Source organism: Canis lupus, chromosome 26, assembly GCF_048164855.1.
Source record: "Canis lupus baileyi chromosome 26, mCanLup2.hap1, whole genome shotgun sequence".
Taxonomy (NCBI): Eukaryota; Metazoa; Chordata; class Mammalia; order Carnivora; family Canidae; genus Canis; species Canis lupus.
Genome location: NC_132863.1, coordinates 4,192,536 through 4,220,281, shown reverse-complemented (window position 1 = coordinate 4,220,281; position 27,746 = coordinate 4,192,536). Strand labels below are relative to the sequence as shown.

The 27,746-nt window shown below is 37.8% G+C and overlaps 1 protein-coding gene across 1 annotated transcript in view; it reads left to right on the top strand.

Moving 5' to 3' along the window:
* XRN2 (5'-3' exoribonuclease 2) overlaps nucleotides 1-25,864 on the top strand; it is an 86,394-nt gene extending 60,530 nt beyond the window's left edge. The window contains exons 25-30 of the mRNA XM_072799821.1: nucleotides 3,265-3,333; nucleotides 3,427-3,558; nucleotides 4,395-4,522; nucleotides 17,602-17,665; nucleotides 22,789-22,927; nucleotides 25,320-25,864. Coding sequence (XP_072655922.1) covers nucleotides 3,265-3,333; nucleotides 3,427-3,558; nucleotides 4,395-4,522; nucleotides 17,602-17,665; nucleotides 22,789-22,927; nucleotides 25,320-25,385 — 598 coding nt within the window. The 3' untranslated portion in view covers nucleotides 25,386-25,864. The remainder of the gene's footprint in view (nucleotides 1-3,264; nucleotides 3,334-3,426; nucleotides 3,559-4,394; nucleotides 4,523-17,601; nucleotides 17,666-22,788; nucleotides 22,928-25,319) is intronic.
* Nucleotides 25,865-27,746: the final 1,882 nt, after the last annotated feature.

Below are 27,746 nucleotides of genomic sequence, written 5' to 3'. Positions count from 1 at the left end.
TGCTTTAATCTTTGAGATCAAAAATAGTATTGTTTATCCCTTCAGTAGTGATCTCCAAACTTATTTTTAGATGCTCTTTTTTCCATCTCCTAGTGAATGAAGTATATAGATCATTCTGTTAAGTTTGGTTTGGAGGGTAAATAGGGAAGATTTTGAAGATTTTTTTTCCTATTATCTTGGAAATTTTTTCCTTTTAGAATATGAGCATGGATGATGGAATTTTTTTTTAAGATTTTATTTATTTATTCATGACAGGCACACAGAGGCAGAGAACGCAGGCAGAGGGAGAAGCAGGCTCCCTATGGGGAGCCCGATGTAGGACTCAGTCCCACGACTCCGGGATAACTACCTGAGCCAAAGGCAGATGCTCAACCACTAAACCACCCAGGTGCCTTGAATGATGGAATTTTTAGAGTGGTATTATAGAGGAACAATTGACATACAGTAAACTGCACATATTTCATAAATACATGGGTTTGTTTTCTCAAACATTGGTTCAGCTGTCTTATTAAATCTCTTACTATAACCATTGTCCTTCAGGAGAGATTATCCCTGTGAAGCTCTTTTGCCTGGGAAGTTGTTAGCTTGGCCACTTCCTTCATTTAGTTTCAGTCTTTCTGTACATGACTTCTTCATCCCAAGCCCTCACCTGAATATGATCTTCATTCCAGTTCTAGCCCTGCCATTTCTTTTGCCTGTCCAGCATTCCCACCTCCAGCATGTATTGAAGGCTCTTGGAATACCTGGGTGGCTCAGTGGTTGAGCGTCTGCCTTCGGCTCAGGGCATGGTCCCAGAGTCCCAGGATTGAGTCCCACATTGGGCACCCTGCATGGAGCTTGCTTCTCCATCCATTGCCTATGTCTCTGCCTCTATCTCTGCGTCTCTCATGAATAAATAAATAAAATCTTTAAAAAAAAAAAAAATAAGGCTCTTGCCTAGACTGTGTTGATCATCTTTTTTTGGTTCTCTCCCTCTGCTCTCTTACACACTGCTGCCAGAAGGTTCTTTTTGAATTGCTTCCTTGATCGAGTTTACTCCCTCACTGACTGACTACCTGAAGCAACTTCACGTTGTGGTCAGAACAGGACCTCTACAACATTAACCTAGTGCAACCAGCCTGTCTTACTGCCTGCTTCTGTTCACGGACTTGCTCACTCCAGTCTAGCTCTTCTCAACTAAGGTCCCACTTGGGAGTTAAGGCTTGAGAACTTGAGGTACCTGGGTGACTTGATTGAGCAACGAACTCTTGATCTCAGCTCAGATCTTGATCCTGAGGGTCATGAGTTTGGCTCCTGTGTCCTTAAGAATGGAACTAATTATAGATCTTCTTGGGAGAATTTGAGGATGCAATCACTCAGATCATTTGTATATGGCTTACTTCTCTCCCCCACATCCCCATCGAGAAGGCTGCTCCAATTAAACTGAGCTATTTCTTGGTCCTGGAACCCCTTTCTCTGACTTGGTTACATTTATTTCCTCTCCCATTCTGTAACCATTCCTGTCCCACTTCATATCATGGCCTCTTGGAATGATGTTTTCCTTGGTCCCAGTGAGAGAATCCTCTTCCCTCTCCCCCATACACACATGCTTTTATCCTACATTCACAAAGACTTGTGTGGAAGGCACGTGCACACACATACTTACTCAGCATCTTTCTGCGTCTGTTGTTGCCTCTTCTACTTATGAAAATGTTATTAAGTATTTCCTATTTCCTTTATCAGAAGGGGAGGCAGGCTTGATGCCTGGCCAGCATTTGTACCCCATTGCCCACCCTGAGACCATGTATGCTGTGAGAACTCTTAAAGTTTGATAAACTGCTGAAAAGCCCTGCTGACAAAAAAATAACTGCTTTGAGAGGTTCTAAGTTGCAAGTCTTGCTTTATTACTGATTTTTCTCTTTACTATGTATCTGGAAGGCCCAAACAATCCCCTATACTTAAATACCATTTTCTCTGTCACCCTCTTAAACCTGTAAGACTGCCCTAGCCACTTTGCCCAGCAGAGAACATTTGAGATAAAGATGGTTGCCAGTGAAGAGTGAGTTGTAAGAGGAATAAATTCAGTAAATGAAGTATTGTTCAGCTGCTCTTGAGCTCAGCATTTTTATTATAAATGAAGTTATTTTTATGTACTTAAAATATACAGTTAAATCCCAGCACAATGAAAATAAGCCCTAATAATTTAAAGTGGCAGTTTTTGAAGGGAAAAAAGCTATCTAAAATGTCAAATATATTTTATATGAAACCGTTTTCAACTGTAATCATGGAGGAATTTTAGAAAATATTTAAAAAACACAAAGAAGGAAAGGAAGTGAAACAGTATCACTGATAACTTTTTGATGAATATATGTCTAGTCTGTTGTATATATGTATTTTCCCCATGTCAGTAGGTATTCAGTTACTAAATTTTTTTGAAATGTCACTTGAGGATTCCATTTTTAGGGAAACCATAGTTTCTTTAACCAGTCTACTATTATTCATACACTTAAGTTTTTTTCAGCAAAAATAACAACTGTTGTGAGCATCCTTAGGTATAACCTAGTATAGATGTGAAGTTCTAGAAGAGACATTGCTAGGTTGAAAGGAAAACTTACATACTTACCAGCCTTCGGGACACACAAATCCCACCAGAAAGGAAGCTTGACCCAGCTAATATAGTCTAAGTGTAAAGACTTATAAAATAAGCCTTTGTGTAGTTTTCAAATTGTGACTGTTCCTGAAAAAGAGAAACATTAAGAGAGTATAGTACAGGGTTCCAATTGGGAAATTTAATGTTTTTTCTCCGTATTATTTGTGTATACTTTATGATTTTGTTTCTAGTGGTGTTTTCATCTTTTCTTTCTTGAAACAAGAACTAATTTTTCCTAAGATGCTTAGGGTAAGTCTTTGCCCTGCACTAAATAAAATGAAAGGTGTTTTTTTTCTTCTTTTTGTTATTATAAACCCCTTCCACCTGTCACCAGTATTCTGTTGTAATTTCTCAAGATTTGAGGCAGTGTCTGTTCCTTCTCTCTAATCACCCACAGTTAGCTAGAGCATGACTTTTCCCACAGAGAAAGTTACATGAAGGCTGTGTACTACGGATTAGCAGCTGTTTGACAAAAAAGATTTGTCATTTGGCAAAACTATTGATTAAAATAATTTCTGGAGAAGACTTCTGAATTTTGGTTATTCTTTTTAAACATGAAAAGTACCTCAGTTTACATAATAGTTAAGCCATGGTCATATAATAAAGTCATAAAATTATATGTTGCTCTCTTCTAGTATTAATTTTAAGGACCCACAGTTTGCTGAAGACTACATTTTTAAAGCTGTAATGCTTCCAGGAGCAAGGTAACAATACAGCTATAATATATGAACTATCTAGTTTTATTTTGTATGAACAATGCATATCCCAATACACTAATTGTATTTTCAAATGGTCAGAAAACCAACACCAGTACTGAAACCTAGTGACTGGGAAAAGTCCAGCAATGGACGGCAGTGGAAGCCCCAACTTGGCTTTAATCGGGATCGGCGGCCTGTCCACTTGGATCAGGCTGCATTCAGGACTTTAGGGTGAGTGGTAGGTTGCTATCTTTTGTATATTATGCTTTTTCTGAATCATTCATCAGCATTGTCAGTATTTATGCTACAAATACTTAAGAGACCACTAAATGCAATTCTTTGGCAAATATTTTAATGACTTTGATACTCTTACGCTCTTCATTTTAAAAATTCACTTCTGTTTCTTTGGTTTGTGTGTTGCTTAAGAATTCTGTTATTTTCTCCTAAAAGGTTTTCCTATCTTACTGACAGATATTTCAAAGGAATAAAACATATATACAATATATGATCAGTACATGCAGATAACTCTGATCCAAATTCCTACTTCTTGGAATTTATCTTGAAAAAATAATTTTAGAGAAGCATAAAGTTACATGCCCAAATCTAGAGTGCATTACATTAGTAATAGTCAAATTAAATGAGAAGAATGGTTTAGTGAAATATGAGATGTCACCATGGTAAAGTACTCTATAGGGATACATACTATAATTATGAAGACTATGAAAAATATAGAGTAATGCAAGATATAGAGCAGTATGTATAGTGGTAGCCACAGCATGGGTCCTTGAGGGCAAAACTTGAAATATCCAAAAAAAAAAGGTAGGTTCACTCTTTATATGAAGTAATTAATACTTAAATAATTATCAGTTAAGAATTTTGGTATGACAAACTAACATGCTATCACCATTACCATTGGTACTGTTTTGAACTTTGTTAATTATAAATCTTGTAAGTTATTATCTTAATCATATTTACTAGTAAAGAGACAACTAGCATTAATTTATATCAGTTTGGATGTGATGGATTTATCTATAAATTTTTTTCTGGTTGGTGGGGTCCTTTTACAGCCATGTTATGCCAAGAGGCACAGGGGCTGGCGTTTATGGCAATGCTGCACCACCACCTGCAACTTATCAAGGAAACTTATACAGGCCGCTGTTGAGAGGACAAGCCCAGATTCCAAAACTTATGTCAAGTAAGTTATCACAAGTTGATTATTTAACATGCTGAATTAAATATTAAATATTAAATGGACTTAAAAACATAATAATTTAGAAATACTATAAGCCTTTACTTCTCCATTCCTGGTTGTCTATTACTACCCCACCAAACCATGACAGCATGGCAGAGGAGATGCGACTATGGCAAGATGCTAAACATTTGTTAAATCTAAGGGTTATTTTACTAAGTTTCTTTCTAATTGTTTGAAATATTTCATGTAAATTAAATTAACAAAACAGAAGAGGCCACTCTGAGAAATCTTTTTAAACCAAGGTTGAAGTTGTCAGAGAAATACCAGATTAATGTGAAGATTGTTGGGAGGTATTTATGCTATGCACCTACTACTGTATTCATACTAATTAAGTTACAAACCCATTTTTCTTTTATGGTAAAAAAATTTATATTAGATTTATAGCCAGCTGGACTCAGTTTAGATGATCTAATCTGATCAAGATGTTGACCTTGACCACATCAGTGTCATAGAGCTGCTTCACAGCCTGTTTGATCTGGTGCTTATTGGCCTTGACATCCACGATGAACACAAGTGTGTTGTCTTCTATTTTCTTCATGGCTGACTCAGTAGTCAGGGGGAACTTGATGATGTGATCATCAAGTGATCAAGCTTGTTTCTCCTGGGGCACTCTTTCGAGGATATTTGGGCTGCCTTTGGAGACGCGGCATGTTAGGTTGTCGGAATGTAGGTGATGTAGGGATCTTCTTTTTTGGGGGGACTGCACGCCTTTCAGCACTGCTTTCTTAGCTTTCAAAGCCTGCTTTGGCTTCGGCTTTGGGAGGGGCAGGGGCTTCTTTCTTCACCTTCGGCACTATCTTCATAAAAGGGGACAAACCCATTTTTTAACCTGAAGCCCACCCAGATTTTCCTGGTATAATACCCAGGAAGAGGGCAGCCTGGGTGGCTCAGCGGTTTAGTGCCGCCTTGGGCCAGGGCGTGATCCTGGAGACCCAGGATTGAGTCCCACATTGGGCTCCCTGCAAGGAGCCTGCTTCTCCCTCTGCCTGTGTCTCTGCCTCTCTCTCTCTTTCTGTGTTTCTCATGAATAAATAAAAAAAATCTTTAAAAAAAAAAAAAATACCCAGGAAGAAATGGGTTCTGAAGGTCTCGTTCTCTCTCAGAGCCCTCTGTTTTCAGTGTACTCTCTCCATGTCTCTGTCTCTGTCTCTCTCTGTGGCTTTGCTGTGTGGCTTAATGACATTGAGTGGAACATTGTTAAGACTCCATGAAAACTATGGAGTTCAGCTATTTTATCTTGTTTAGTGAAACACAGAAGGGGTACAGAATGGACCTTATGAGGATCTGCTTGGTACAGTAGTTTACTTAACTGCTCTTCCCCTGCCCCCAAGATTTAGAAAATAACATTTCTGAGTATTTCCATATGTATCATAATATATTTCATATCAATCCATGCCACATGCAACAGAAGAGTCTAATCACTTTGAAAGCACTCTCTGTGCCCTAACATTTTACTAGTATATGTAAAAGCATATCCATAGCTTATTTATAAAGCCGTCTGTTTATTGGTACATTCCTTAGCAGTTCCTTTTTTATGGGCTCTTTACCATGTAGTTCTATCCATAATGGTATCACAGCTTCCAAATAGGAAAAAAAAAATGAGATGCAGAATGCTAGAGCCACGTTTAATCCCTGTGGGTTAGCTTAGCTAGTATTTCTTTCTTTTTTTTTTTTTTAAGATTTTATTTATTTATTCACGGTAGGCACAGTGAGAGGCAGAGACAGGCAGAGGGAGAAGCAGGCTCCCTACAGGGAGCCCTATGTGGGACTCATCCCCAGACCTGGAATCACACCCTGGGCAGACATTCAACCACTGAGCCACCCAGGCGTCCCTTAGCTAGTATTTCTCAAGATGATGGTTATGAGGCATTTAAGAGATTGTCGGATTGCCTAAAGTTTGAGAAATTTGGAAAGAGGTTTGAGTAGTAAGGGTGAAAACATGTGTTCTCCATTATGTAGTTTCCTTCCATTTCATGTTTGTTAAGGTCCAATCACTGGATTTATCACCCCAGATAGCTACTTTACTTAAAACATTTTACCCCGCCCCCTCCGGGACAGCCCGGGTGGCTCAGCAGTTTAGCGCTGCCTTCAGCCCAGGGAGTGATCCTGGAGACCTGCGGTGGAGTCCCATAACGGGCACCCTGCATGGAGCCTGCTTCTCCCTCTGCCTATGTCTCTGCCTCTTTCTCTCTGTGTGTCTCTCATGAATAAATAAGTAAAATCTTAAAAAAACAAATCATCTTCTTTTCCCCCACTTAAATTGATTTATTTTAAATATAAAATTATATCAAAAATATATGACATGAGTTTGATGTGCTTATTGTATTTTTTTCAAATATACGTAAATACATAACTGAAGATAAAAGGCTTGGTCACAGTCCCCAGAAACCGATCTTATGTATTACCCATGGTATGCATACCACACTTTGGGAAATGTTGCTTAGATCTTGTGTGAAATCATAGACCCATGTGACGATCTGTAAAAACCATGGACTGCCTTCACAGAAAATCACTCGGTGTGGCATTCATATAAATCTGAGTGCTTCATTCTCAGGCCCTTTCCATCCTGCAGGATCCATTTCCAGCACTAAGTAAGAAGGAAGTCAGGAAGTTCTTTTATTTATCAAGGTCATGCCAGTGGTAAAAAAATTTCCTCTTTCCAGGCCTGCAATTTTATAGTTCTTAGTTTGTCTTCATTATAATAGTCAACTCTTATCAGCATCTGTGCATTTTATTTCAAATTGTGGTGTCACCTCTCCTTTTTATTAAATCTTGAATAACTACTCATTTGCCATTGTTACAACTCTTACGAGGAACTTTAATTAGAATCTTTTCCAGGTAGAGTCTCTGTTTTAATTATGTCATTAAAAAACAGGAAATTGGGGCACCTAGGTGGCTCAGTTGTTGAGCGTCTACCTTGGGCTCAGGTCGTGATCCTGGGGTCCTGGGATGGATCCCCATATCAGGCTCCTTGCTTGGCAGGGAGCCTGCTTCTCCCTCTGCCTACTGTACCTCCTGGTGTGTGTATGTGCATGTGCTCTCTCTCTCTTTCTCTCTCTCTCAAGTAAATAAATGAAATTAAAAAAAATAATAGGAAATATGTTTTGTAAAGTAGGGATTGACGTAGAGCAAGAAATAAATGGCCCTCTGCATGGTGATGGGTAAAAACATTGAGCCACCTGAGGACTCTTGCTAGGACACTATATTTAACATCTTTTCAAAGGGGATGGGGATGGTAGAAATGAAAAAATGGGGAAAAAAATCAGCAAAAGTGTGCTGTTTAAATTGAGCCTACAGAGGGGAATTTGGGGCTGAGAAAAAAATGAGTTTGAAGTACATCACAAAAAGTTACTTGGTTTTGAGCCTAGAATAACTGGTACAAAATTCTGAGAGCATAAGTGGAAACTGATTACAAGGGTGGGAAGACTGACTTTTTCCTCCATATTTTTAGTGACATTTTAAATGGATTTTAACCGTAATACATGTTAATTAAATAAAATGTGGCAGATAATAAAGCCTAAATATGTGTAATCCCATGGTCCTGCAACAAAGCAGTAGTCTCTTTCTTTATATTCTTGTACGTAATTTTTGAAAATTAGATTATTATACATGTATTTTTACATATACTTTTTATTAAAATGTAACACAATAAATTTTGAGTCATGAGTATACAATTTGATTAATTTTTATGAAATGAACACACACATGTAACCACTACTCTGATTAGGAAGAAAGTAACAAGTTCCCAGAATCCCCCCCCCCCCCGCCCCCATTATGTCCTTTCCCAGGTGCCATTCCAACCCATTAAAGGTAATTACTTTCCTGACTTCAGTGTCATGGATTTGTTTCATGTTTGTTTAATGGATTCTTACACAGTTGACCCTTTTGAAAATTTGCCCTCTTTTGTTTGATATTCTGTTTCTGAGATTTATCCATATCATTGCTGAAGCAGTAGTTTGTTCATTCGCACACTTCTGCTGCTTCATCGGTGACTGTCATCATTTCTCTCTCTGGTGTACTATTTGGATTGGTTCCCAGTTTGGGGCTTCTGGAGTAGTACAGCGGTGAAATTCATGTGTCTTTCGGTGCACATAAGTAAACATCTCTGATGGGTATGTACCAGTAGTAGAATTGCAAGGCTAGGGTCATGTGCATGTTCATTTTTCATGAATAGAAGTGCCAGACGCGTTTCTCAAATTACATTCAGTTTATACCAATATACATGCCTTTAGCAGTGCAGAGAAGGTCCAGTTGTTCCACATTGTCACCAACCCTTGGTATTGTCAGTCTTTTCACTTTTAGCCATTCTACTGGATGAGTAGCGGCTCCCAGTGACATTTAATTAGCATCTTCTTGATGCTTTAATTGAGGTTTTTTCATGTTTATTGGCCCTTGAGCATTTTTTTGTGATGTGCCTGAAACCTTGTGTCCATTTTCCTACTGGGTTGTCTTTCTTCTTTTGCTTTATTAGGGGTTCTTTTATATTTTGGCTATGAGATTTTTATTATTATTATATTATTATTATTGAAATTACCTTTTTCCTTTCCTTTTTCCACTTGATGGTTTATATTTTCACTTTAATTGGCATGTAAGGAACGAGGTTTATGCCGACATTTGGGGACTGGGTGAAGAGCATGTGGGAATTCTTTATGATTCTTTTAGAGCTTTTCTGTAAGTTTTGAAACCATCACAATAAAAAATTGAGGTAAAAAATATTGATATTTGATAGGTGTTGATGTTTTTAAGTAATCTTTTAAATGTCATTTTCCTGTTGCTTGTATTAGAAATAGATTTTCACATATTGGTTTTTATCTAACAACCTTACTAAATTCATTTATTCTGCAAGTTTGTGTGTTCTTCTGGATTTTTTGCCTACAGAATCATGTCCTCTGCAAATGGTGACAGTTTTGTTTATTGACTTTCTAAGCCTAATGCCTTTCGTCTTTTTTTTTTTAAATTAAAAAAATTTTTTTTGCCTTATTGCACTGATCAGGACCTCTAGTATAATTGGATAGAAAGGGTGATGGTGGACATCCTTGTTTCATTTCTAGTCTTAAGGGGGAAATGTAGTTTTTTATTTTTTTTCTTTTAGATAAGAAGTACTGAGGAACTTTCCTTCTGTTTCTTGTTTCTAGTGGGTATTGAATTTTATCAAATGCTTTTCCTCTGTTTAGATGGTGGTAATGTTTTGTTTTTCTTTCCTACTGTTATGTGGTTAAACCAACCTGGCATTACTGGAATAAGCCTCATTCAGTGTGATAATAGCATTCCTTTTTATATGTAACTACTTTCTGTGTGTCAGTATATTGGGTATTTTTCATCTGTATACTATGAGAGATTAGCTTATAACTTTTGTACATTCTGGAAAGTTAGAAAGTGTTTCCTACATTTCTTTTGTTCCTAGGGGTTACAATAAGTTCATTGTCATGTCTTAATCCCATAGAATTCAGTGGTAAAGCCATAAAGCCATATGGGCCTTGCAGTTTCTTCATGAGAAGATTTTAAATTATAGATTCAAATTAAGTAGATATAGGTTATTCTGGTGTTTTTGTTACTTCTTGTTTTGGCTTTGGTGATTTCCCCTTATTTTTGTAGGAATTTGTCCATTCTAAAATTTCAAATTCATTGCCAGAATTCTCTTAATATTGTGATATATTCTTAGTGTCTTTTTAATAACTGTAAAACTTTAAAAACTAATTTGTTGTATTGGTAATGTATATAGTATTGCTGCTTTTTCTCGATTATTGTAGCCAGGGCCCATTTGATTTGATTTTATTACCATTTTTTCATACATATTTTTTAAAAGTAATCTCTACCCCTAATTTAGAGGGCTCAAAGCTCATAGCCCCGAGATCAAGAATCAAGCTATACTGACTGAGCCAGCTAGGCATCCGTTAACTTTATTACTTGAGGTGTTTGGGGTTTTTTTTGTTTTTTTTTTTTTTCCTTTTTTTCACTGAACTAACAGCTTTATTGTTTGTTTTGTCACCTTACATTTTTTGGTTTTTGATTTCTCCTTTTGTCTTCATTATTCCCTTCTAGTTTCTTTGGGATTAAATTGCCATCCTTTTTATAATTTTTTTGAGGTGGAGACTTAGGTAATTTATTTTCAGTCTTATCTAATACATGCACTTGAGTGCTAACAATTTCTCTCTGATCATTTTAGTTTTATTTATATTTCATTTTACATCATATATTATCATTCACTTTGTAATATTTTTGAATTCCATTTTGTTTTAGAAGTATATTGCTTAATTTTTTAAGCATATATGCTTTTCTTAATCCTTTAAAATAGATTTCTTTCTTAATTTAACTGAGGCTAAATTCCTACAAATTGTATACTTTTGGTGAATATCACCATATAAAATATAGGAATTTACACTTTTGAAGTTCTTGCTGATTTGCTAAGCAGTGAATAACATATCTTTGTTTTAAGGTATAATTTTTAAAACTGCTGCTTCAATCATATTTTTTACTGACCTCTTTTTCCTTAATAAATTCCCTGTTCTGGGCAGCCTGGGTGGCTCAGCGGTTTAGCGCCGCTGTCTTCAGCCCGGGGTGTGATCCTGGGGGCCTGGGATTGAGTCCCACATCAGGCTCCCTGCATGGAGCCTGCTTCTCCCTCTGCCTGTGTCTCTCTGCCTCTCTGTGTGTATCTTACTAATAAAATCTTTTTTAAAAATTAGTAAAACTTTCTAAATAGAAAAGTGCACAGTTACATCTCCTTTCTAAAACCACAACTCTATTGGTTACAAAAGACTTGGTGGTGGTTCTCATTAGGGATAATAAAGGTCTGAACTGATCTGTGGCAAAGTGGATTCAAAATGGAGAAGATTGGAGAGGGGCATCTGAAGGACTGGATAATTGAATATGTTATGTGAAGGAGAGAAGATGAGGCTCAGGTGTGCACTGTGGACACCTGGGTGACTAATGAGAATTTGGAAACCCAGAATGGCAAAGGAATCTGGAAGAATATGCTGAGACTGATTTTGTGCCTGAAGACCTTGCAGTCATCTGCCGGCAGTTATTAGTATGGGTCTGATTCTTGCTCAACAGAGAAGAGAGGGTTAGAGAGTGAAAATTGGTAATCCTCTGAGCACAAGCCAGAACTGTAAAAGTTCAAGAAGGATTTGGATAAGTTAATCACTTTTACTTGCCCTTGGTTATAAGAGAACCTAGAAAAGCTTGGGGTTGTCAAGGTAGACTTCCTCAAAGGCAGCCATGTCATTTCCTCAAAGGAAGCCAAGTTATTCCTGGATACCTTTGTAGGTGTGTTGAATAAATAATTGGTCTAATCTAGAATGATCACTGTAGGATATGATAAGCCCAGACAAATGCTGCCTACTATCAGGAAAGGAAATCCCATATTCTGTGATGTTTGCTTCAGTAGTCTTTATACATAGTTCATCATATGATTTGTTTTTGTTTTCTTTAATTTACCATTATCACTTTTCTAGCATATTTATTTCATGGTCTGTTATAACCTCTAGATTTCATATTTATGCAGACAGAACTAATTGCTGCTGACCTGTCAACTAGTTTATTCAGCTGTCCATCTCTTTCTCCATCCTAATTTTTATTTGATCCTTTATGTTTTCTTTTGAATACTAAATCTTTTAGGGTAGGGTTTTTTTTTGTTTTTTTTTTTTAAGATTTTATACATTTGGGGCAGCCCAGGTGGCTCAGCAGTTTAGTGCCACCTTCAGCGCAGGGCCTGATCCTGGGGACCTGGGATCGAGTCCCACGTCGGGCTCCCTGCATGGGGCCTGCTTCTCCCTCTGCCTGTGTCTCTGCCTCTCTCTGTGTGTGTCTCTCATGAATGAATAAATAAAGTCTTTAAAAAAAAAGATTTTATACATTTATTTGAGAGAGCGAGAGCACACATAGAGGAATAGTTAGAGGGAGAAGTAGACTCCCTACTGAGCAGAGAGCCCTATGAGGGGCTCGATCCCAGGAGCTGAGATCATGACCTGAGCTACCCAGACATCCCATCTTTTTAAAAAGAACAGTTAGGGGCACCTGGGTGACTCAGTGGTTGAGTGTCTTCCTTTGGCTCAGGTCGGGATCCTGGGGTCCTGGGATTGAGTGCTGCATCAGGCTCCCCGAGGGGAGCTTCTTTTCCCTCTGCCTATGTCTCTGCCTCTCTGTGTCTTTCATGAATAAATAAAAGCTTTTAAAAAAATAAATAAAATAAAAAGAACGGCAATTTTGGGGCACCTGGCTGGCTCAGTCGGGAAAGCATGCAGCTCTTGATCTCGGGATTGTGAATTCAAGCCCCCCATTGGATATACAGATTACTTTAAAACAAATGAACAAACAGACAAAAACACTGATTTCAGATGTTTTAACCAAGATTTTTTTATTTTCTCCTCATGAATCTGTGTGTGTCAAGATGGTAACCAAAATGCATGTGTTAATAACAAGTACATTTGTTTTTCCTTCCTGTCTAAATTAGATGCATGGAATAATGTTAATTCTATACTTTTGGAATATTGAAAGTAGTTTTTAAATCCCCAATCCTGCCTTCTTGAAACCTTAAGTTTCTGAGCCTCCTGGTTACGGTAGGGTTCTCTTCTGATCATCTGGAAATAACCTGGAGAGTCACCTCCACCAACAGCTACTACTCCCAACAGTTCACAAGGTCATGTAAACCTTGGAGTAGTATAGCATAGAGTAGTTAAGAGAACATAGCTCCTGGATTTCACTCTGCTGCTTAAGTGCCCTGTAACCTCAGGCAGGTTTTTGTCAGCTTTCTAATTTCATACCGGCTCACAGAATATCCATAATAAAGGAGTTTAAGTTATTAAGCCCTGGAAATGGTGCCTAGCACAGTAGGAAAGCATTAAATAAATGTTAAAAGATCAGCTTTCTTTTTTATGGAATCTTGAACTGTGAAATTTGGTCAGAAATAGTTATAGTGAAATTGAGATCTAAGCCATTTAATTTTTCTGAATGTTTCAGAAAAATCAGAAAATGTTTTAGAAAAATAGCTATTTTCTTCATAGCTATTTTCTTCATGTGGTACAAAATAACACTCAAGACGGGCTATTTGGTCAAACTGTCTACTGTAGGTGTTTCTCACTGTTGGTTTTTGATTTCTCTTTGTCAGTTTTTGCCTGATGAATATTTGTCCAGGTACTGATAACTTGTTGGAGTCAAGTGCAGCCTTGAGTACTCCGTGTGAATAAAGCATTTCATTTCTGCAACCCAGAGAACCCAATATGTCACTTCTCTTCATTTCATTTAGTAAACTTGTCAATTAGCCACATTTGAAAAGTGATTTTTGATTAGTGCAATCAGTAAACATGGAATCTTTCCTGTGATTGCCATGCTGATTAGATAAATTGTCACTTGAAGAGCTGTTGGTGAAGCCTTGGTTTATATGGCCTTAGAGCTTTAGAAAACCGGTAAGTTTTTAAAGACCAAAGGAAAAAATTAACTGTCATTTTTTTTCTCTCTCACTGGTACCTTTCTGAAGTGCAATTCACTACCTCAGAGTTTTTTTTCTCCCTCTCAATGGATCTTCTGTTAGAGCCATACAAATGAATGATAATAAGTTTGTTTTACCTTCTACTTCATTACTTATCAGCCAGGAAATATTTCTGCTTTATGAATACTTAAGGGTTATATATATTTCTCAGAGCCACATGAAGAGATTTGTTTAAAAGTAGCCTTGAAGGTTTTATTTGATCCTTTTAATTTTTCTTTTATGGGTTGAAAGCAGGAGATACTTGTAATTGTATGACAGAGTTCTTACGTCATAGGAAATCTGCTTAAGTTTTAACAAAAAACTATAGTTTTTTGCATGTGCTAAGTTTATGTGAAAGCAGTTGTTCTGGAAGTGAGAAATAGTAAAAGTGAAATAGAATAGGAAGTATATGGCATACTAAAAATGATGGAAATAGGAACTTTGCCATTCATCTAGGCACTTAACAGGTATATAGTTAGACTATTGAGAAGGATTCCTTCTCTCCAAAGAAAGTATTTGTACTTAAAGAACTCTACATTCCAGTTCCACTTAGAAATATTGTTGTGCTTAATCTAACATGTAGCATATTTACTCTATCGAATATGTATTCCTGATGATGGTAACTTTCCTCCATTTGTACTGTTTCTAGGAGAAAATATACAAGATTTTTTTCTGTCTTTATGTTTTATTAACCATTAGGATGAGCATTTCTGAAGGTTTTTTTGATGTCAGTGTACCTTGTTATTAATCTTTGCTCGATTTTTAAGGATTTTATTTATTTGAGAGTGAGCATGAGCAAGTGTGGGTGGCAAAGGAAGAAGCAGACTCCTCACTGAGCAGGGAGCCCGATGTAGGGCTCCATCCCAGGACCCTGGGATTATGACCTGGAAGCAGCCACTTAACCATATGAGCCATCCAGGTGCCTAATACTTCATTCAGTTTTAAATTTATCAGGGACCTGTATGGAAGCTTCTCTAAGTACCATGAAGAGTTTGAATTCTGTGATAATATCATATAAAAGAGCCACCATGAAACCAGAATCATGTAATTGAGTCTTCATGGTAAAAAGGGTGACTACAGTGATTCTGGGACATGTGAAATACAGAGCTAGACAGGGTTCCAAGCGAAATCCATGGACTTTTGTTATATTAGCTAATTTTGAGTATGTAAGACACTAAAATAAAATACACTTCTGCTAACATTTTAACCAGTTCTCACAGAACTAACTTGTGTACAATATCTTAATAGACCAGTGGACTTCCGAGTTTAATTAACAAAGTAATGATCAGAAAAAGTGGCCAGGAGCTTGATTTTACTTTCAGCAGATTGCTTTCTCATAAATGGTGGTATGTTGAAAATCATGTGTTGAGGCAAGTGTGTCTCATGTTTTTCCCTAGAAATAAACCACACAGATGATAATTACTGTTTTTGTAGGAATTTCTAGTTTTACCTCTCATGATTTCCTACAGACCTCCGAGGTCCGTAATAAGGATTAAGAAGCTATTCTGGGCCTGTTTGCTGTGGGTTGTGTGGTCATAAGCCTTGTGCATTCCCATTCAGGTTTGGAATATTTAATGACCACCATGAAAACTCCTCAGCAGTGTTCCTCAGTTTGACTACTACTAGTCTGGCTTTTAAGAAGAGGTGCCACCTTTCCATTCAGAATGCATTTCTACATGAAAGTAATGGTGGTGAAGGCTTCCTGCTCTTTTCCAAGAGAAGCATCTATCGTGGGTTTGGCTGCTGGACACTTCATGCTGGCTGAGGGACAGTGGGCTATGGTTGTTCCCCCACTCCTGCCCTGGCCAAGGGTCATTGTCTTTTTATGAAACTGTCTTTAGGTGGCATTTGTCAGCCTTGTCAAGGTGGGAGGAACCCAGAACAGTAGTAGTGAGTTGTTGACACTGGAATCATGTGAACAGCTGGATCCTCTGCTTGTTCCATATTCTCCTTTGTGGGGTTTTCTTTTAAACACAATTCCAGGGCAGCCCTGGTGGCGCAGCGGTTTAGTGCCGCCTGCAGCCTAGGGTGTGATCCTGGAGACCCTGGATCCAGTCCCATGTCAGGCTCTCTGCATGGTGCCTACTCTCCCTCTGCCTGTGTCTCTGCCCCTCTCTCTTTCTCTCTCTCTCTGTGTGTGTGTCTCTATGAATAAATAAATAAATAATCTTAAAAAAAAATAAACACAATTCCACTTTTCTTCCCCACCCCCCCTTTTATTTATTTATTTTAAGTGAGCCCAGATTGCATTTTTTTGGTTCCTAGCCAGAGATAAGCTTTCATTTTTTCTTCCTTTAAGAAAGTAATTTTGAAAAGCATGTTTCTAGTTTGTGTTTCCATTAAAATGTGAGCCTGAATACATTATGGTAAGCCTTGTTGTCCTTGGGTCTCGGGAGTCTGGAGGAGGTTACTGTCCTCACACAGTGAACTCATTAGACAACTCCTGGAACCAACTGTTTTAATTAGGTCACACATGGACCCTGCTGAAGGGTGGCCAAGGTGACTGCAAGCCTGGAGACTAGCGGAGTGGCAGTTGGTTAACACGACCTGCTGAGCTGCTGAACGCCCGCCTGACCGGTGTTTGGGGCTGCTCCTTTCAACTCATTCACGTGCGGGAGTAGCAGCCATTTAATTGTTTCTTGGAGTCAGATGTTGCCAGTTCAGCTTTGTGTTGGGGAGGAGGTCTGACTCTCAGAAAACAGTAGAAAAGTGGGTAGTCCCTTTATTTGCATCTTTGTGGCATGTGTTGGAGATATGTGTACACCCCATTTTGTTATATAGCTAGGTAAGCCAGGGTTCCTTCCAGTTTTTGTGCTTAGGAGGACATTCTCAGGATTTCTGTTAAAGATACTATTCACTCTGTTTGTATTTATGGAAAAAAACCTGAAATCCCTTTCTTCTGCACTGTGTTTATAAAAATGTGAAAAATAGATACCTTTACATACTTATGCACACATAGGCAGTGAGAGAAATGTGCAAGTTTAATGACTAAGACTCCTAAAACTATGTTTCATTATCAAAGAAAAAATAATAATAAATTTACTGACCCTTTTGATTTTGTGTCTTTTTACATTTGCAGTTTCTGTAATTATGCTAACCAGTTACTTGGTTTGTATTCTGTCTCAGACTTTTTTTTCCCCAAAAATTTATAATTATAAAAATATATGGGTAAGCCGAATCCTGATTACCTCTTAATTGGATTGTGGAGTGTTTTTGGTGTTGAGTTGTATCAGTTCTTTATGTATTTTGGATACTAACCCTCTATCAGGTAAGTCATTTGCAAAGATCTTGTCCCATTCTGTAGGTTTTCTTTTAGTTTTGATTGTTTCCTTCACTCTGCAGAAACTTTTTATTTTGGTTTTTTTTTTTTTTTTTCTGAAACTTTTTATTTTGATGTGGTCCTAATTTATTTTTGCTTTTGTTTCCCTTTCCTCGGGAGAACTATCTAGAAAAAAGTTACTTCCTATGTCAAATTACTGCCCACGCCTCTTCTAGGATTTTTATAGTTAGGATTGCTTCTTAAAATCTGTTACCGTTTCTCTTTATTTTCCAGATATGAGGCCCCAGGATTCCTGGCGGGGTCCTCCTCCCCTTTTCCAGCAGCAAAGGTTTGACAGGTAATATTAAAGCAAACATGATTTCTAAATATTTTTGCACATTTACATTTGAGGTTTGAGCTTTCTCTCCATGGTTTGAAATGTACTTTCTTCCCTCTAAGCAGTTTCTGTTGTGCTTGTCCTTTAGGAAAATAGATGCCTAACACACTGAATTAAAAGACTCCTATTTATATACTTTCCCACTTTCCTTGGTCCTTGGCCTTTATTTTATTGAATGTTTTAAGGTACCCTGAAAAATGCAGCAGAGAGAGCTTAAAATTGTATTAGGTTTTGGTCAGGCTAAACAAATTTCTTTTTAGAAGACTTGTGCAGCTTAATGAGGCATAACTAATGGTGTTCCACTTTTATCATTTCTGTGCGAACACCACAGCGTTAGTACAGACCAACCATTGATTCTTGCTACAAACCTCTTGAAGTCCTAATCAGCTTCTTTGGTACAACTTTTTCAGGGCTGACAAGCCTATTGTAGGGCAGTGTCACTGTAGGTCAGTAGTTATTAGTTGCCACTGAAAACAGTTTCTTTAACTACTTAAGACTGAGCTGAATTAAACGCAGAAGGGACTCAGAAGAGGATTATGGGATCTGCAGTCTAATAAGTACTGGGGACTAGGAAGAGTGTGACATGGTTTAATAACGAGGGATGTTTGACTTGTGTTCTTCCATTGATAAGTTGTATGCTCCTAAGTCAGGTGGTCTCTACATGACAAGACAGCTAGGCATGTTATGAATAATTATATTAACATCTATAGAATAATTTTTTACAGGGCAACTTTCAGATCTTTCATTTTATGCTGGTTTGCCAGCATCAGTAAATGCTGAAACCCAATTAACTCATAGTAAGGCTTCCCTCTTTGCCTTCGCGATTCTAATCTGTTTTGTTCCCCATGCCTTTACCGTTTCAGCAATCTGATCTTTTCACATCTGAAGTGAATAAAAGTGTTATGAACGGAGTTATAAACGTTGCTCCCCTTTTAAGAATACTTTATGTGAGATCCCAAACTTAATTTCATGATTTTCTTCAAGAAGATAAAAGAAATCATGTTACTCAATTGTTTATTAATAGTATCAACTGCTTAGTGCAGACTGCTTTTTAAATTTAAGATGACTGATACAATGCCTGTATTTGTTTTGTACTCAGTATAAGTGCTCTGAGCACACCACATGCATGCACTGCTTCCACATCCTTAGGATAGGAACATTTTCAAACAAATTAAGAAAGGAGTAAGGGGTAAATTTTTCTTAAATTACAAATTATCACATTGGAACTAATCTCATTTTCAATAACTGTCTTTCTGCATCAAGTTTGTTGAGTTTGATTTTCAGTTTCCCTACTTTGTTGCTTGCTTCTTTCCTGTATTGTTAATAATCACTCACATTCCAGTCTGCCTACAAAGTGTCAGCCCTGTGGGCAAACATGCCTTTAGAAACATGACTTCATTTATCCTCCTAGCAACCCTCAGAGGTAGATGTTGTTTTTACTGATGAGGAAACTTAGGCACACAGCAGTCTGGCAGTTTGCATACATTAATCTTTTGTACCATTTCTTATTAAGCTTTCCCTTGAACAAACTTCACTCATCAGAACACTTACCTGAGCATAATATTAGAGCAAAGCTGTAGGGAATTAGAGGAAGTAAAGGTTCTCCTTCCACTTCGGAGGCACTTTCTACATTCCCAGCGGCTTTCCTTCCCTCTACATACTAAGATATTTCCTATGATCATCACCGTTATCTTGATTTCCATCGGGTTTTTGTTCTTCTGCCCTTGCCAAGTACTTGTACTATTCCTGACTGCCTCTGTGAACTCAGCAGGTTAGGGACAAGGTTGTGAGGCATTCATTTTTGGTTTAATTTTAGTCAGAAAGTTGAAATCATACCTTAAAACCAAAGTTAAATGTGAGCCTAAGAGAATTCTTAGACTGTGGTCATTTAAGAAACATACCATTTATTCATAAATAAAACAAAGTTTGAATCCAGCCATCCTAAACTTGTTCATTAGCCTCTTAACAGATACACAGACTGAGAAGTGCACCTAACCATTCTGACTGCACAAGGTGTAGAGGAGAAAATACAAACTGGTAGTCACTTTGACTTTGCTAAGATGTCACTAGTAAGTAGTAGAATTCTTACTGGGGCCAGTTTACTGATCCTTATTATTAGTTCAGTACTTGGTCTGCTGCTGTGTTTGGTTGAGAACCCTACTAGAAAAGAAAATGTTGAGTGTACTTTTTTTTTTTCCCCTGAAATACACTGTTTCCTACTTTGAGATATTATCTGTAATCCATATGTTCATTTCACTTAAAAATACAACAGGGCTCCTGGGTGGCTCAGTAGTTTAAGCATCTGACTCGATTTCGGCTCAGGTCATGATCTTAGTTGGCACTGAGCCTGGGTAGGACTCCGAGCTCAGCAGAGAGTCTGCTTGGGATTTCTCTCTCCCTTTCTCTCTACCCCTATCCACCACCCCCCATGCTCTATTTTTCTCTTTTAAAAAAATATTTTTTAAAAAAATCATAAAGCAGACACACCTGTCCTCACCTTCCCACACAGAGACAAGCCACTGTGAACTGAGTAAATGGTAAACAGCATTTGAGTACTGCCCTGTTTTCCATATAATTCTTGCCAGTGGGGGCTTGCTTCTCTTTCTGGCCTTATCCAAGGTGGCCATTTAGTTTTTAACTTAGTGCCATAAAGCTTAGTTAGTCATGGAACATCTTTAAGAACTGCCATATATATAAAGTTAAAATATCCAGGGATCCCTGGGTGGCGCAGCGGTTTGGCGCCTGCCTTTGGCCCAGGGCGCGATCCTGGAAACCCGGGATCGAATCCCACATCAGGCTCCCGGTGCATGGAGCCTGCTTCTCCCTCTGCCTGTGTCTCTGCCTCTCTCTCTTTCTCTCTGTATGACTATCATAAATAAATAAATAAAAAATTAAAAATAAAATAAAAAAAAAATAAAGTTAAAATATCCAAATTGGTAGTAGTTACTTCACAATGCCCACTACTTTCTAAAACAGAACTTTAGAAACTTAAGAATATTGTTGCCATAGACAAAAAACAAAAAACATACATAAGTATAGAGGACAAACTGCTGATTACCAGAAGGGAGGCAGGTGGAGGATGGGTGAAAGAAGTGATGGGGATTAAGGCACTCACTTGTCATGATGAGCACCAGGTGATATATGGAATTGTTGAATCTCACTATATTGTACACCTAAAACTAATATAACACTGTGTGTTAACTATACTGGAATTAAAATTAAAAAAAAAAACAACAATGTTGACAATAGTGTAAAAAAACATGTGTGTGTATAGTTGCCTCAATAGGTAAGCTACTAATTTCAAGAAGTTAAAATGTGTCAACCTCAGTACTTCATACCTGGTTTAAAGTATATTTTTGAAGACAAATTGTAACTATTTGCAAATTAATAGTATAGAAATATGGTGAACTTGTGGAAAAGATGGTACTCTGCCAGTAAAAAGCAAAAGGGGATAGTACTTGTCCCTATTAGCATTTTTTCTATTTAATTCCAATTAAATTGTTTTTATAAAAATTATCTTAGTTAAAAACATTTTTAAGTAATTATTTCTAACAAAAAGAGGACTTTGTGTTTTTAAATTGTGGCTTTGTTTCTAACCTATTTTTAGAATATAAAATAATGTAAAATTGCATTTATAATATATATCATCCATACCAGCAGATTTTCCATAAGCTCAGTTGAGTGAGTTTGATCATCGCAGAATTGAAAATAAAAACTGATTACAGTTAACACAATGTGAATTGCATTTTTGGCATATGAGTTTTCCATTAACGGCCCAGTTTTGATGAGCCTCTTTGGTTACAGTACAAAACATTAACCCCTCACTTGTGCAGAGACCGGAAGAGAACATTCCTATTTCTCTGTGTAACTGGTTTTGTTAAAGAGATGAGACACTCTTGCTAAAATAAAGGGGCAAGCTCCAAATGAAGGCTAGGGGAGTGGGAGGGTAGAGAGGATGGATTCAGGTTTGAATAGCTATGAGAAGAATGCATTACCCAATGAGCCCAACATCAAGCTGTTCCCCACAATACCTGGGAAATGAAATTCATACACCTGTGTTGTTATAGTTAATACTATTCAGTGCTTTAGCAATTTTAAAGTTCTATAATTTCTCCTAAAATCTGTAATGGCCCCAAAGCATCTAGTATTAAAATATATCAGAAAAGTTTGCTTGTATTTATTCTTTATAGTGACTATTCTATAAAATAGAAGATGAGGAAAATGCCTTGAGAAAATTGTGTATTGAATGGTGATTGCCTTTAGAAGGTATATCTTGGCTACATTGTTGTTTATGTTTTACATTATGATTTAATACATCATACCTGTTGCTTTGTATCTGCAAAGTTAAAATAGGCACTTGAAGACAATTAAAACATTTCTTTTGACTAGTAATCCAGGCTGGCAAACTGGGTTATAATAGCTGTTGAATCTGTGTTCCCATGTAAACTGTATACCAAATGCCAGTCAGCCCATGCCAATTAGTGCTCATGTTGCTAGGTCACCGTGGTCAATTGAAAGCTGCATCAATAGAACTTGAAAAGGTTTCCTCCCGATCAGACCTTCTGACATATTGAGCAGAATAATGGATGGGAAAAAACAGCCAAGTCCCCTACCCTAGATTCAAAATTCTGAGCAGTAAGAATTCATTTGCAACCTGCAATTAACTAGAAAGAATGGATTCCAAGAACGAGTCTAGACATTTTTAAAAATAAAGCCCATTTTCCTGTCTTATATATGTTTACTCTTTGGATAGCATCTTAAATGTAACCAACATGATGATCTTGGGTCCAAATCTTTTAAGTGACCAAAAAGGAAATTTCACAGTTCAAAGTGAATAAAATATTTTAAGTCCTACCTTTCTGACTCAATTGAGTGTAGATCCCTCTTGTAAAATTGCTGATATTTTATGAAACATGTGAGATAACATCAAATATGAGCATAAAGGTCACTCTGATGCTATCTGTCCCATTTGACAAATGCAGGCAAATTGGATGGTCCTAAGAGTTGGAGGTGATGCCAGCCAGTTTGAGACTGAGCTATGTAACAAGTTTGATATATAACGCAGATATAATACTTCTCCACAGAGGCGTTGGGGCTGAACCTCTGCTGCCATGGAACCGGATGCTCCAAACCCAGAATGCAGCCTTCCAGCCAAACCAATACCAGATGCTAGCTGGACCCGGCGGGTATCCACCCAGACGTGATGATCGTGGAGGGAGACAGGTGATACAGTGTGGGCTATGGGATGAAAAGCATGCTACTCACTTGATACTTAGCCATGCCTCTTGGGACACCATATTTTCTTAAAAACATTTCTGGATAAGATACTGATAGAGTAGCTCAGCTAAACTTGGGCCCCTCATTTAAAAATGTATATAGAGTAAGTATCTGCCTTACTACATCTTTTATACCCTGAAGATGCTTAAGATTTTCCAGCCCCACAGCCCAATGAGTAGCAGCAATCAGTGATATTTAGCACAGAGTCATTTGCCAGAAAACACATTTTTATCCTTTAAGAATGGTGTTCTTTGTTTTAGTAGAAACTAGATTTCATAATAGATGATAATTTTCTATAAGCTGAAAGTAAGAACCTACCCTTTCAGCTGTTACCTTTATTCATCTTAGAAGTCTAGGATGAATGGCTTGGGTATATTTGAGTAGCTTGGCGGTTAGGCGTCTGCCTTAGGCTCGGGGCGTGATTCTGGAGTCCTGGGATCGCATCTCACATTGGGCTCCCTGCATGGAGCCTGCTTTTCCCTCTGCCTATGTCTCTGCATCTCTCTCTGTGTCTCTCATGAATAAATAAATGAAATCTTAAAAAAAAAAAAAAAAGAAGAAGAAGAAGAAGAAGAATTAGAAGTCTCCTGTCTTGATTCGTCTGTGATACTCCTTTTCACGGAAAAAAAATCCTTTTTAGCTAAATTTAAATAGCTGTACATTGACTATAATAATTCCTAGACAAATTTATTTGGTATGTGTAAGCTTCATTTCTTTCTCTATAAAGTATCCAGTTTTAGCAGAATTTAAGCCAGAGTTCTACTTGCCTTGGTGTGTTTGTCCCCCAGCCATTTGACACCCTGGCCAGTATTTACATGCTGTGCAATCAAATCCCTGCCACAGAACAGGGGCAGAATGCTGTGATGTATTATGTGTGGTGTTCATGGAGTTTAGCACCTGCGGTGCTGTGAAGTGGTTTTAAAATTGCTTACCTGGTTGCCTTTTGTAGTGCTTTGAATATTAGTTTTCTTATGCAGGTTCTTGCCATGTGTCCCTTTGTATAAGACCTCTCTTTTGATAGCTTAGGAAGATCTGGGGGTTTTTTACACTTCTTTATGTATATTCTTATAAGACTCTTCACTTCACAAGAAAATAATCATTTTAATTGTCTTTTGAGAATTTTGTTACAATTCTTTAAAATCTGCTCATAGCATTTTACTTTAAATTACTGGCAGTGCCAGATGTCCTAAAATCTTATCAATAGTTTGAGACTTTATGCTGTGGAGTCAATGGATGATAGTAGGCAGTCAACATAATGAATATTTTTGAAAGAGGGACATACTTAAAATTAGAAGAAACCCTGGAGAATCTTTAGTCCAATCACCTCATTTACTAAGTCATAAACCCGGAACCCTGAGGCTCCTGCACTTGGGCAGCAGAGCTGGGGCCTGGCTGTCCAGCCTTTCTGAGCCCAGTGCATCCTGTTTTTCATCTCCTTCAGAGAAGGTCTTCCCTGTAAGGAACTCTCTGCTGTTATAGCAATAAAATCATTATTCACTTAGAAGACAGAAACCAATTGGCAAATTTGTCATTCTTTTATGATCTTTAGGAAACACATTTCTTTTTCTCAGTCTTTTTCACAGAGATGCTTATTATTAAATCACAGGTTTTGAAGCACTGTTGCAAAAGTTCATTGTTAAAAAACAATGTAATTATGACTTCACTATATTTAGTGAAGTTTCTGTGACTAAAAAAAGGCTTTGAGGTTCTATATCTACTCGTTATAATTTGAACTACTGAATGACACTATGGGGGTGGGCTGTGGAGTGGGAGCCTATTTCAGAATCCTAGAGGCCTGGAAAGGTTATCTTATTTGTAAGCCTATTATGAATGTTATGTAATAATAATCTGTACTCAATGCTCTTCTATTTATACCTAAGCAAACCAAAAAAAAAAAAAAATCTCTAAAATTAATAGTTCATTAGGCCTCAACTGACTTCAGCAAGCTCTTGCCTAGGTGAAGCAAAAATGACTTCTCTAAGTGTAATATGTCTAAAGATGATGTGGGCATCTTACCACAGTGTGATTTGTATTACTGCCAGGGATGGCAGAGAAGATTGAGAACACTAGTCTTTCACACAGAACACTTAACTATATAATTCATTTTTGTGCATTTTAAGGAGTTTCTTAAGGGCCGGTTATGGCTGCTTTGGGCAGCGAGCTGTGTATAAAAAGTGAGGGCCTACAGCACCTACTTGTGAGAGACCTTCCATGTGATGTACTTTTAAGACATATTTAGCTTCTATATGGTGTGTTTTTCCAGAGAGATGTAAAATTAATTTATTTCTTCAGGCTGTGTTAATCCAGAAAATAAACTCTTGCTTGTGCTTATTTTCAGGGATATCCCAGAGAAGGAAGGAAATACCCATTGCCACCACCCTCAGGAAGATACAGTTGGAATTAGGCTTTTGTAAAGCTTTCCCAAATCCTTTCATCGTTCTACAATTTTATGCTATTTGTGGAAAGATTTCTTTCTCAAGTAGTAGTTTTTAATAAAACTACAATACTTTGTGTATTTCTTTTAACTGTGTATATTTCTACTGACCTGATCTCACTGTTCATGTTGCTTTCCAAAGATGTGTGTTGCATAATACAGTGGATCTGAATTTATTATTGTTTGTAAAAACACATTTGATGGAATAGGAATACTGGTTTTTCATTATGGTTAAAATCAAACCAGCTGTGGATTTTAAAACACAGTGTATTCTAGATCATCTAAGATCCATGCTGATTTTTAACGCACAAGAATTAAGTGTGAACTCTTGAGCTGGAACCCTCAGCCAACTAGAGTATATATTATTCAGTATTTCTTGGAAACATTTCATTAATGTACTTGTCTTATGGAAATTTCTGGACTTTAGTAAAAAAAAAAAAAAACTGAAACTGGTCTCTTGTGTCCTTATTCTCTTATAACATTTTAACATTGAAAATCTTAGTCATATGAGGGTTTTTTTAAGTCACTTTTTCAGAAAACAGTTCATTTCCACAATTAGGTGTCAGAAGAAGATCAATGAAAGAAGCAAGACAGCCCAACGAACTCTATTAATTAGTATGTCAGCTGCTGATTTGGCTAACTATATAATCAATTCTGTAAGAATAAGTTATTTACATTTTATAAATTTCATATAGACTTGTGCTACAGTTTTAAGGACTTGTTTTAAACCTTGAAGAAATGGTGACAAGTTTAATTTGTAATTAACCAGTGCTCCTTAGCATATTTTTTGCATTATTTCATAATAATTTCAGTTTGTACTCATTTTTCTTCTTGCTACTCAGCACTCCTTAAATTTATGCTTGCAGTTCACACATGGCACTTCCATATGCATTTTCATTTGTTTACCACAACAAATTTACACATGGGTAAAGACTTGCTTTGTTTCCATTTGTCTAGCTTAGCCTAAAATGGTAAAATAAGGTTTCTCTTTGACCTTCTGACTTCGGACATTTTTGCTTTAATATTTCAACTAAGGCACACTTGTTAATCTTAGCCTATGCAGGAAAAAGGCCACCTTAACCTTGAATAGGAAGGTATTTGGAAGCTATTGAGTTCTTTGCTGGTGATGGGTGAATAGAGTAGGGTCCTTTATTGTTGAGACAAAGCGTCTCTCCTCTGGGAATTAACACCACCACCATTATAACCTTCACAATACATTAAAGTGATAACACCTTCTGTTAAACTTATCTTCCAAATATTACAAATGAATAACCATCTAAATCAAGGATTGCATATTCCAAAGGAGTCTATATAAATCTTACCATCTATAGCCTCATAGGTACCCCAAGCCCATGCTTTCACAAAACCTGTGAAACTAAAGATTTTTAGTTTTCATTTAAGTGTGTGTATCATGAGTATGCCTATAAAATAATGGTTTTTGCTTTGCCCTTTCACGGTTACATGTAACGGTTTAATTTGAAAATGAATGTTTGTTGTTTTTAAGACATCTAAGCTAGAAGCCCGATGGAAAAGCTGTGCGGGCTAGCCACCCCCTTACCTGGTGGGGTGCCCTGCAGGACACCTGCCAGTTAGCTGAACCCTCACTTCCGGGCCTGCTCCATTCTTTGCTGCCTCCTCTCGCTCCTTACTCTTTCTCCCTCTCCTAACTTGTTCCCATCTCTGAGTCTGCCAGAAAAATGACCTATTTCAAATAAACGCTTTTTAGAACTTCAAATGGTGTATTTAAAACTGAACATTCTCTCCGATTTCGGGTGTAAAAACGAGCGAAATTTAAAGAATTACATTAAGTAGGACACAGGTTTTCAGTGTCTCATTAAAGATGCTTAAAAATCTCAGCACATGAAACAGTGACTTTATTGTGACTCTAAGGGCTCTTAATGAGCAGTTGTCTTTAAAGATCAAATGAGGTAATGCACGTTAAAATACAAAGCCATCTACAAGCTATTAGACTGCCATTTTGCGTTGCAAAAGCAAATTGGGTGTAATGAGCGATGTTAATTTTCGTGCGAGGGCGCGGGACGCCTGGGCTGGCCGGAATGGGGCTGAGGGCTCCGACCTCCGGTTTTCCGCGGGGCATTGGAGGTCGGGCTCACGTCCGACCGAGTCGAGGGGCCCCGAGGCGAGGCGACGGCGCAGCCGGACCGGACAGCGCGGCGCCCGGGGACTGCGGGCGGGACGCGGCGGGGACCGACGGATCGCTTCTCGGGGGCAAGGTCCCAGGTCCCCGGGCAGAGCGCACGCCCGGCGCCCCCTGCCCCCGGCTTCTCTGGGCGCTCGCCGCCCGCGCGCCGCCGTCCTCCGGCCCGGCAG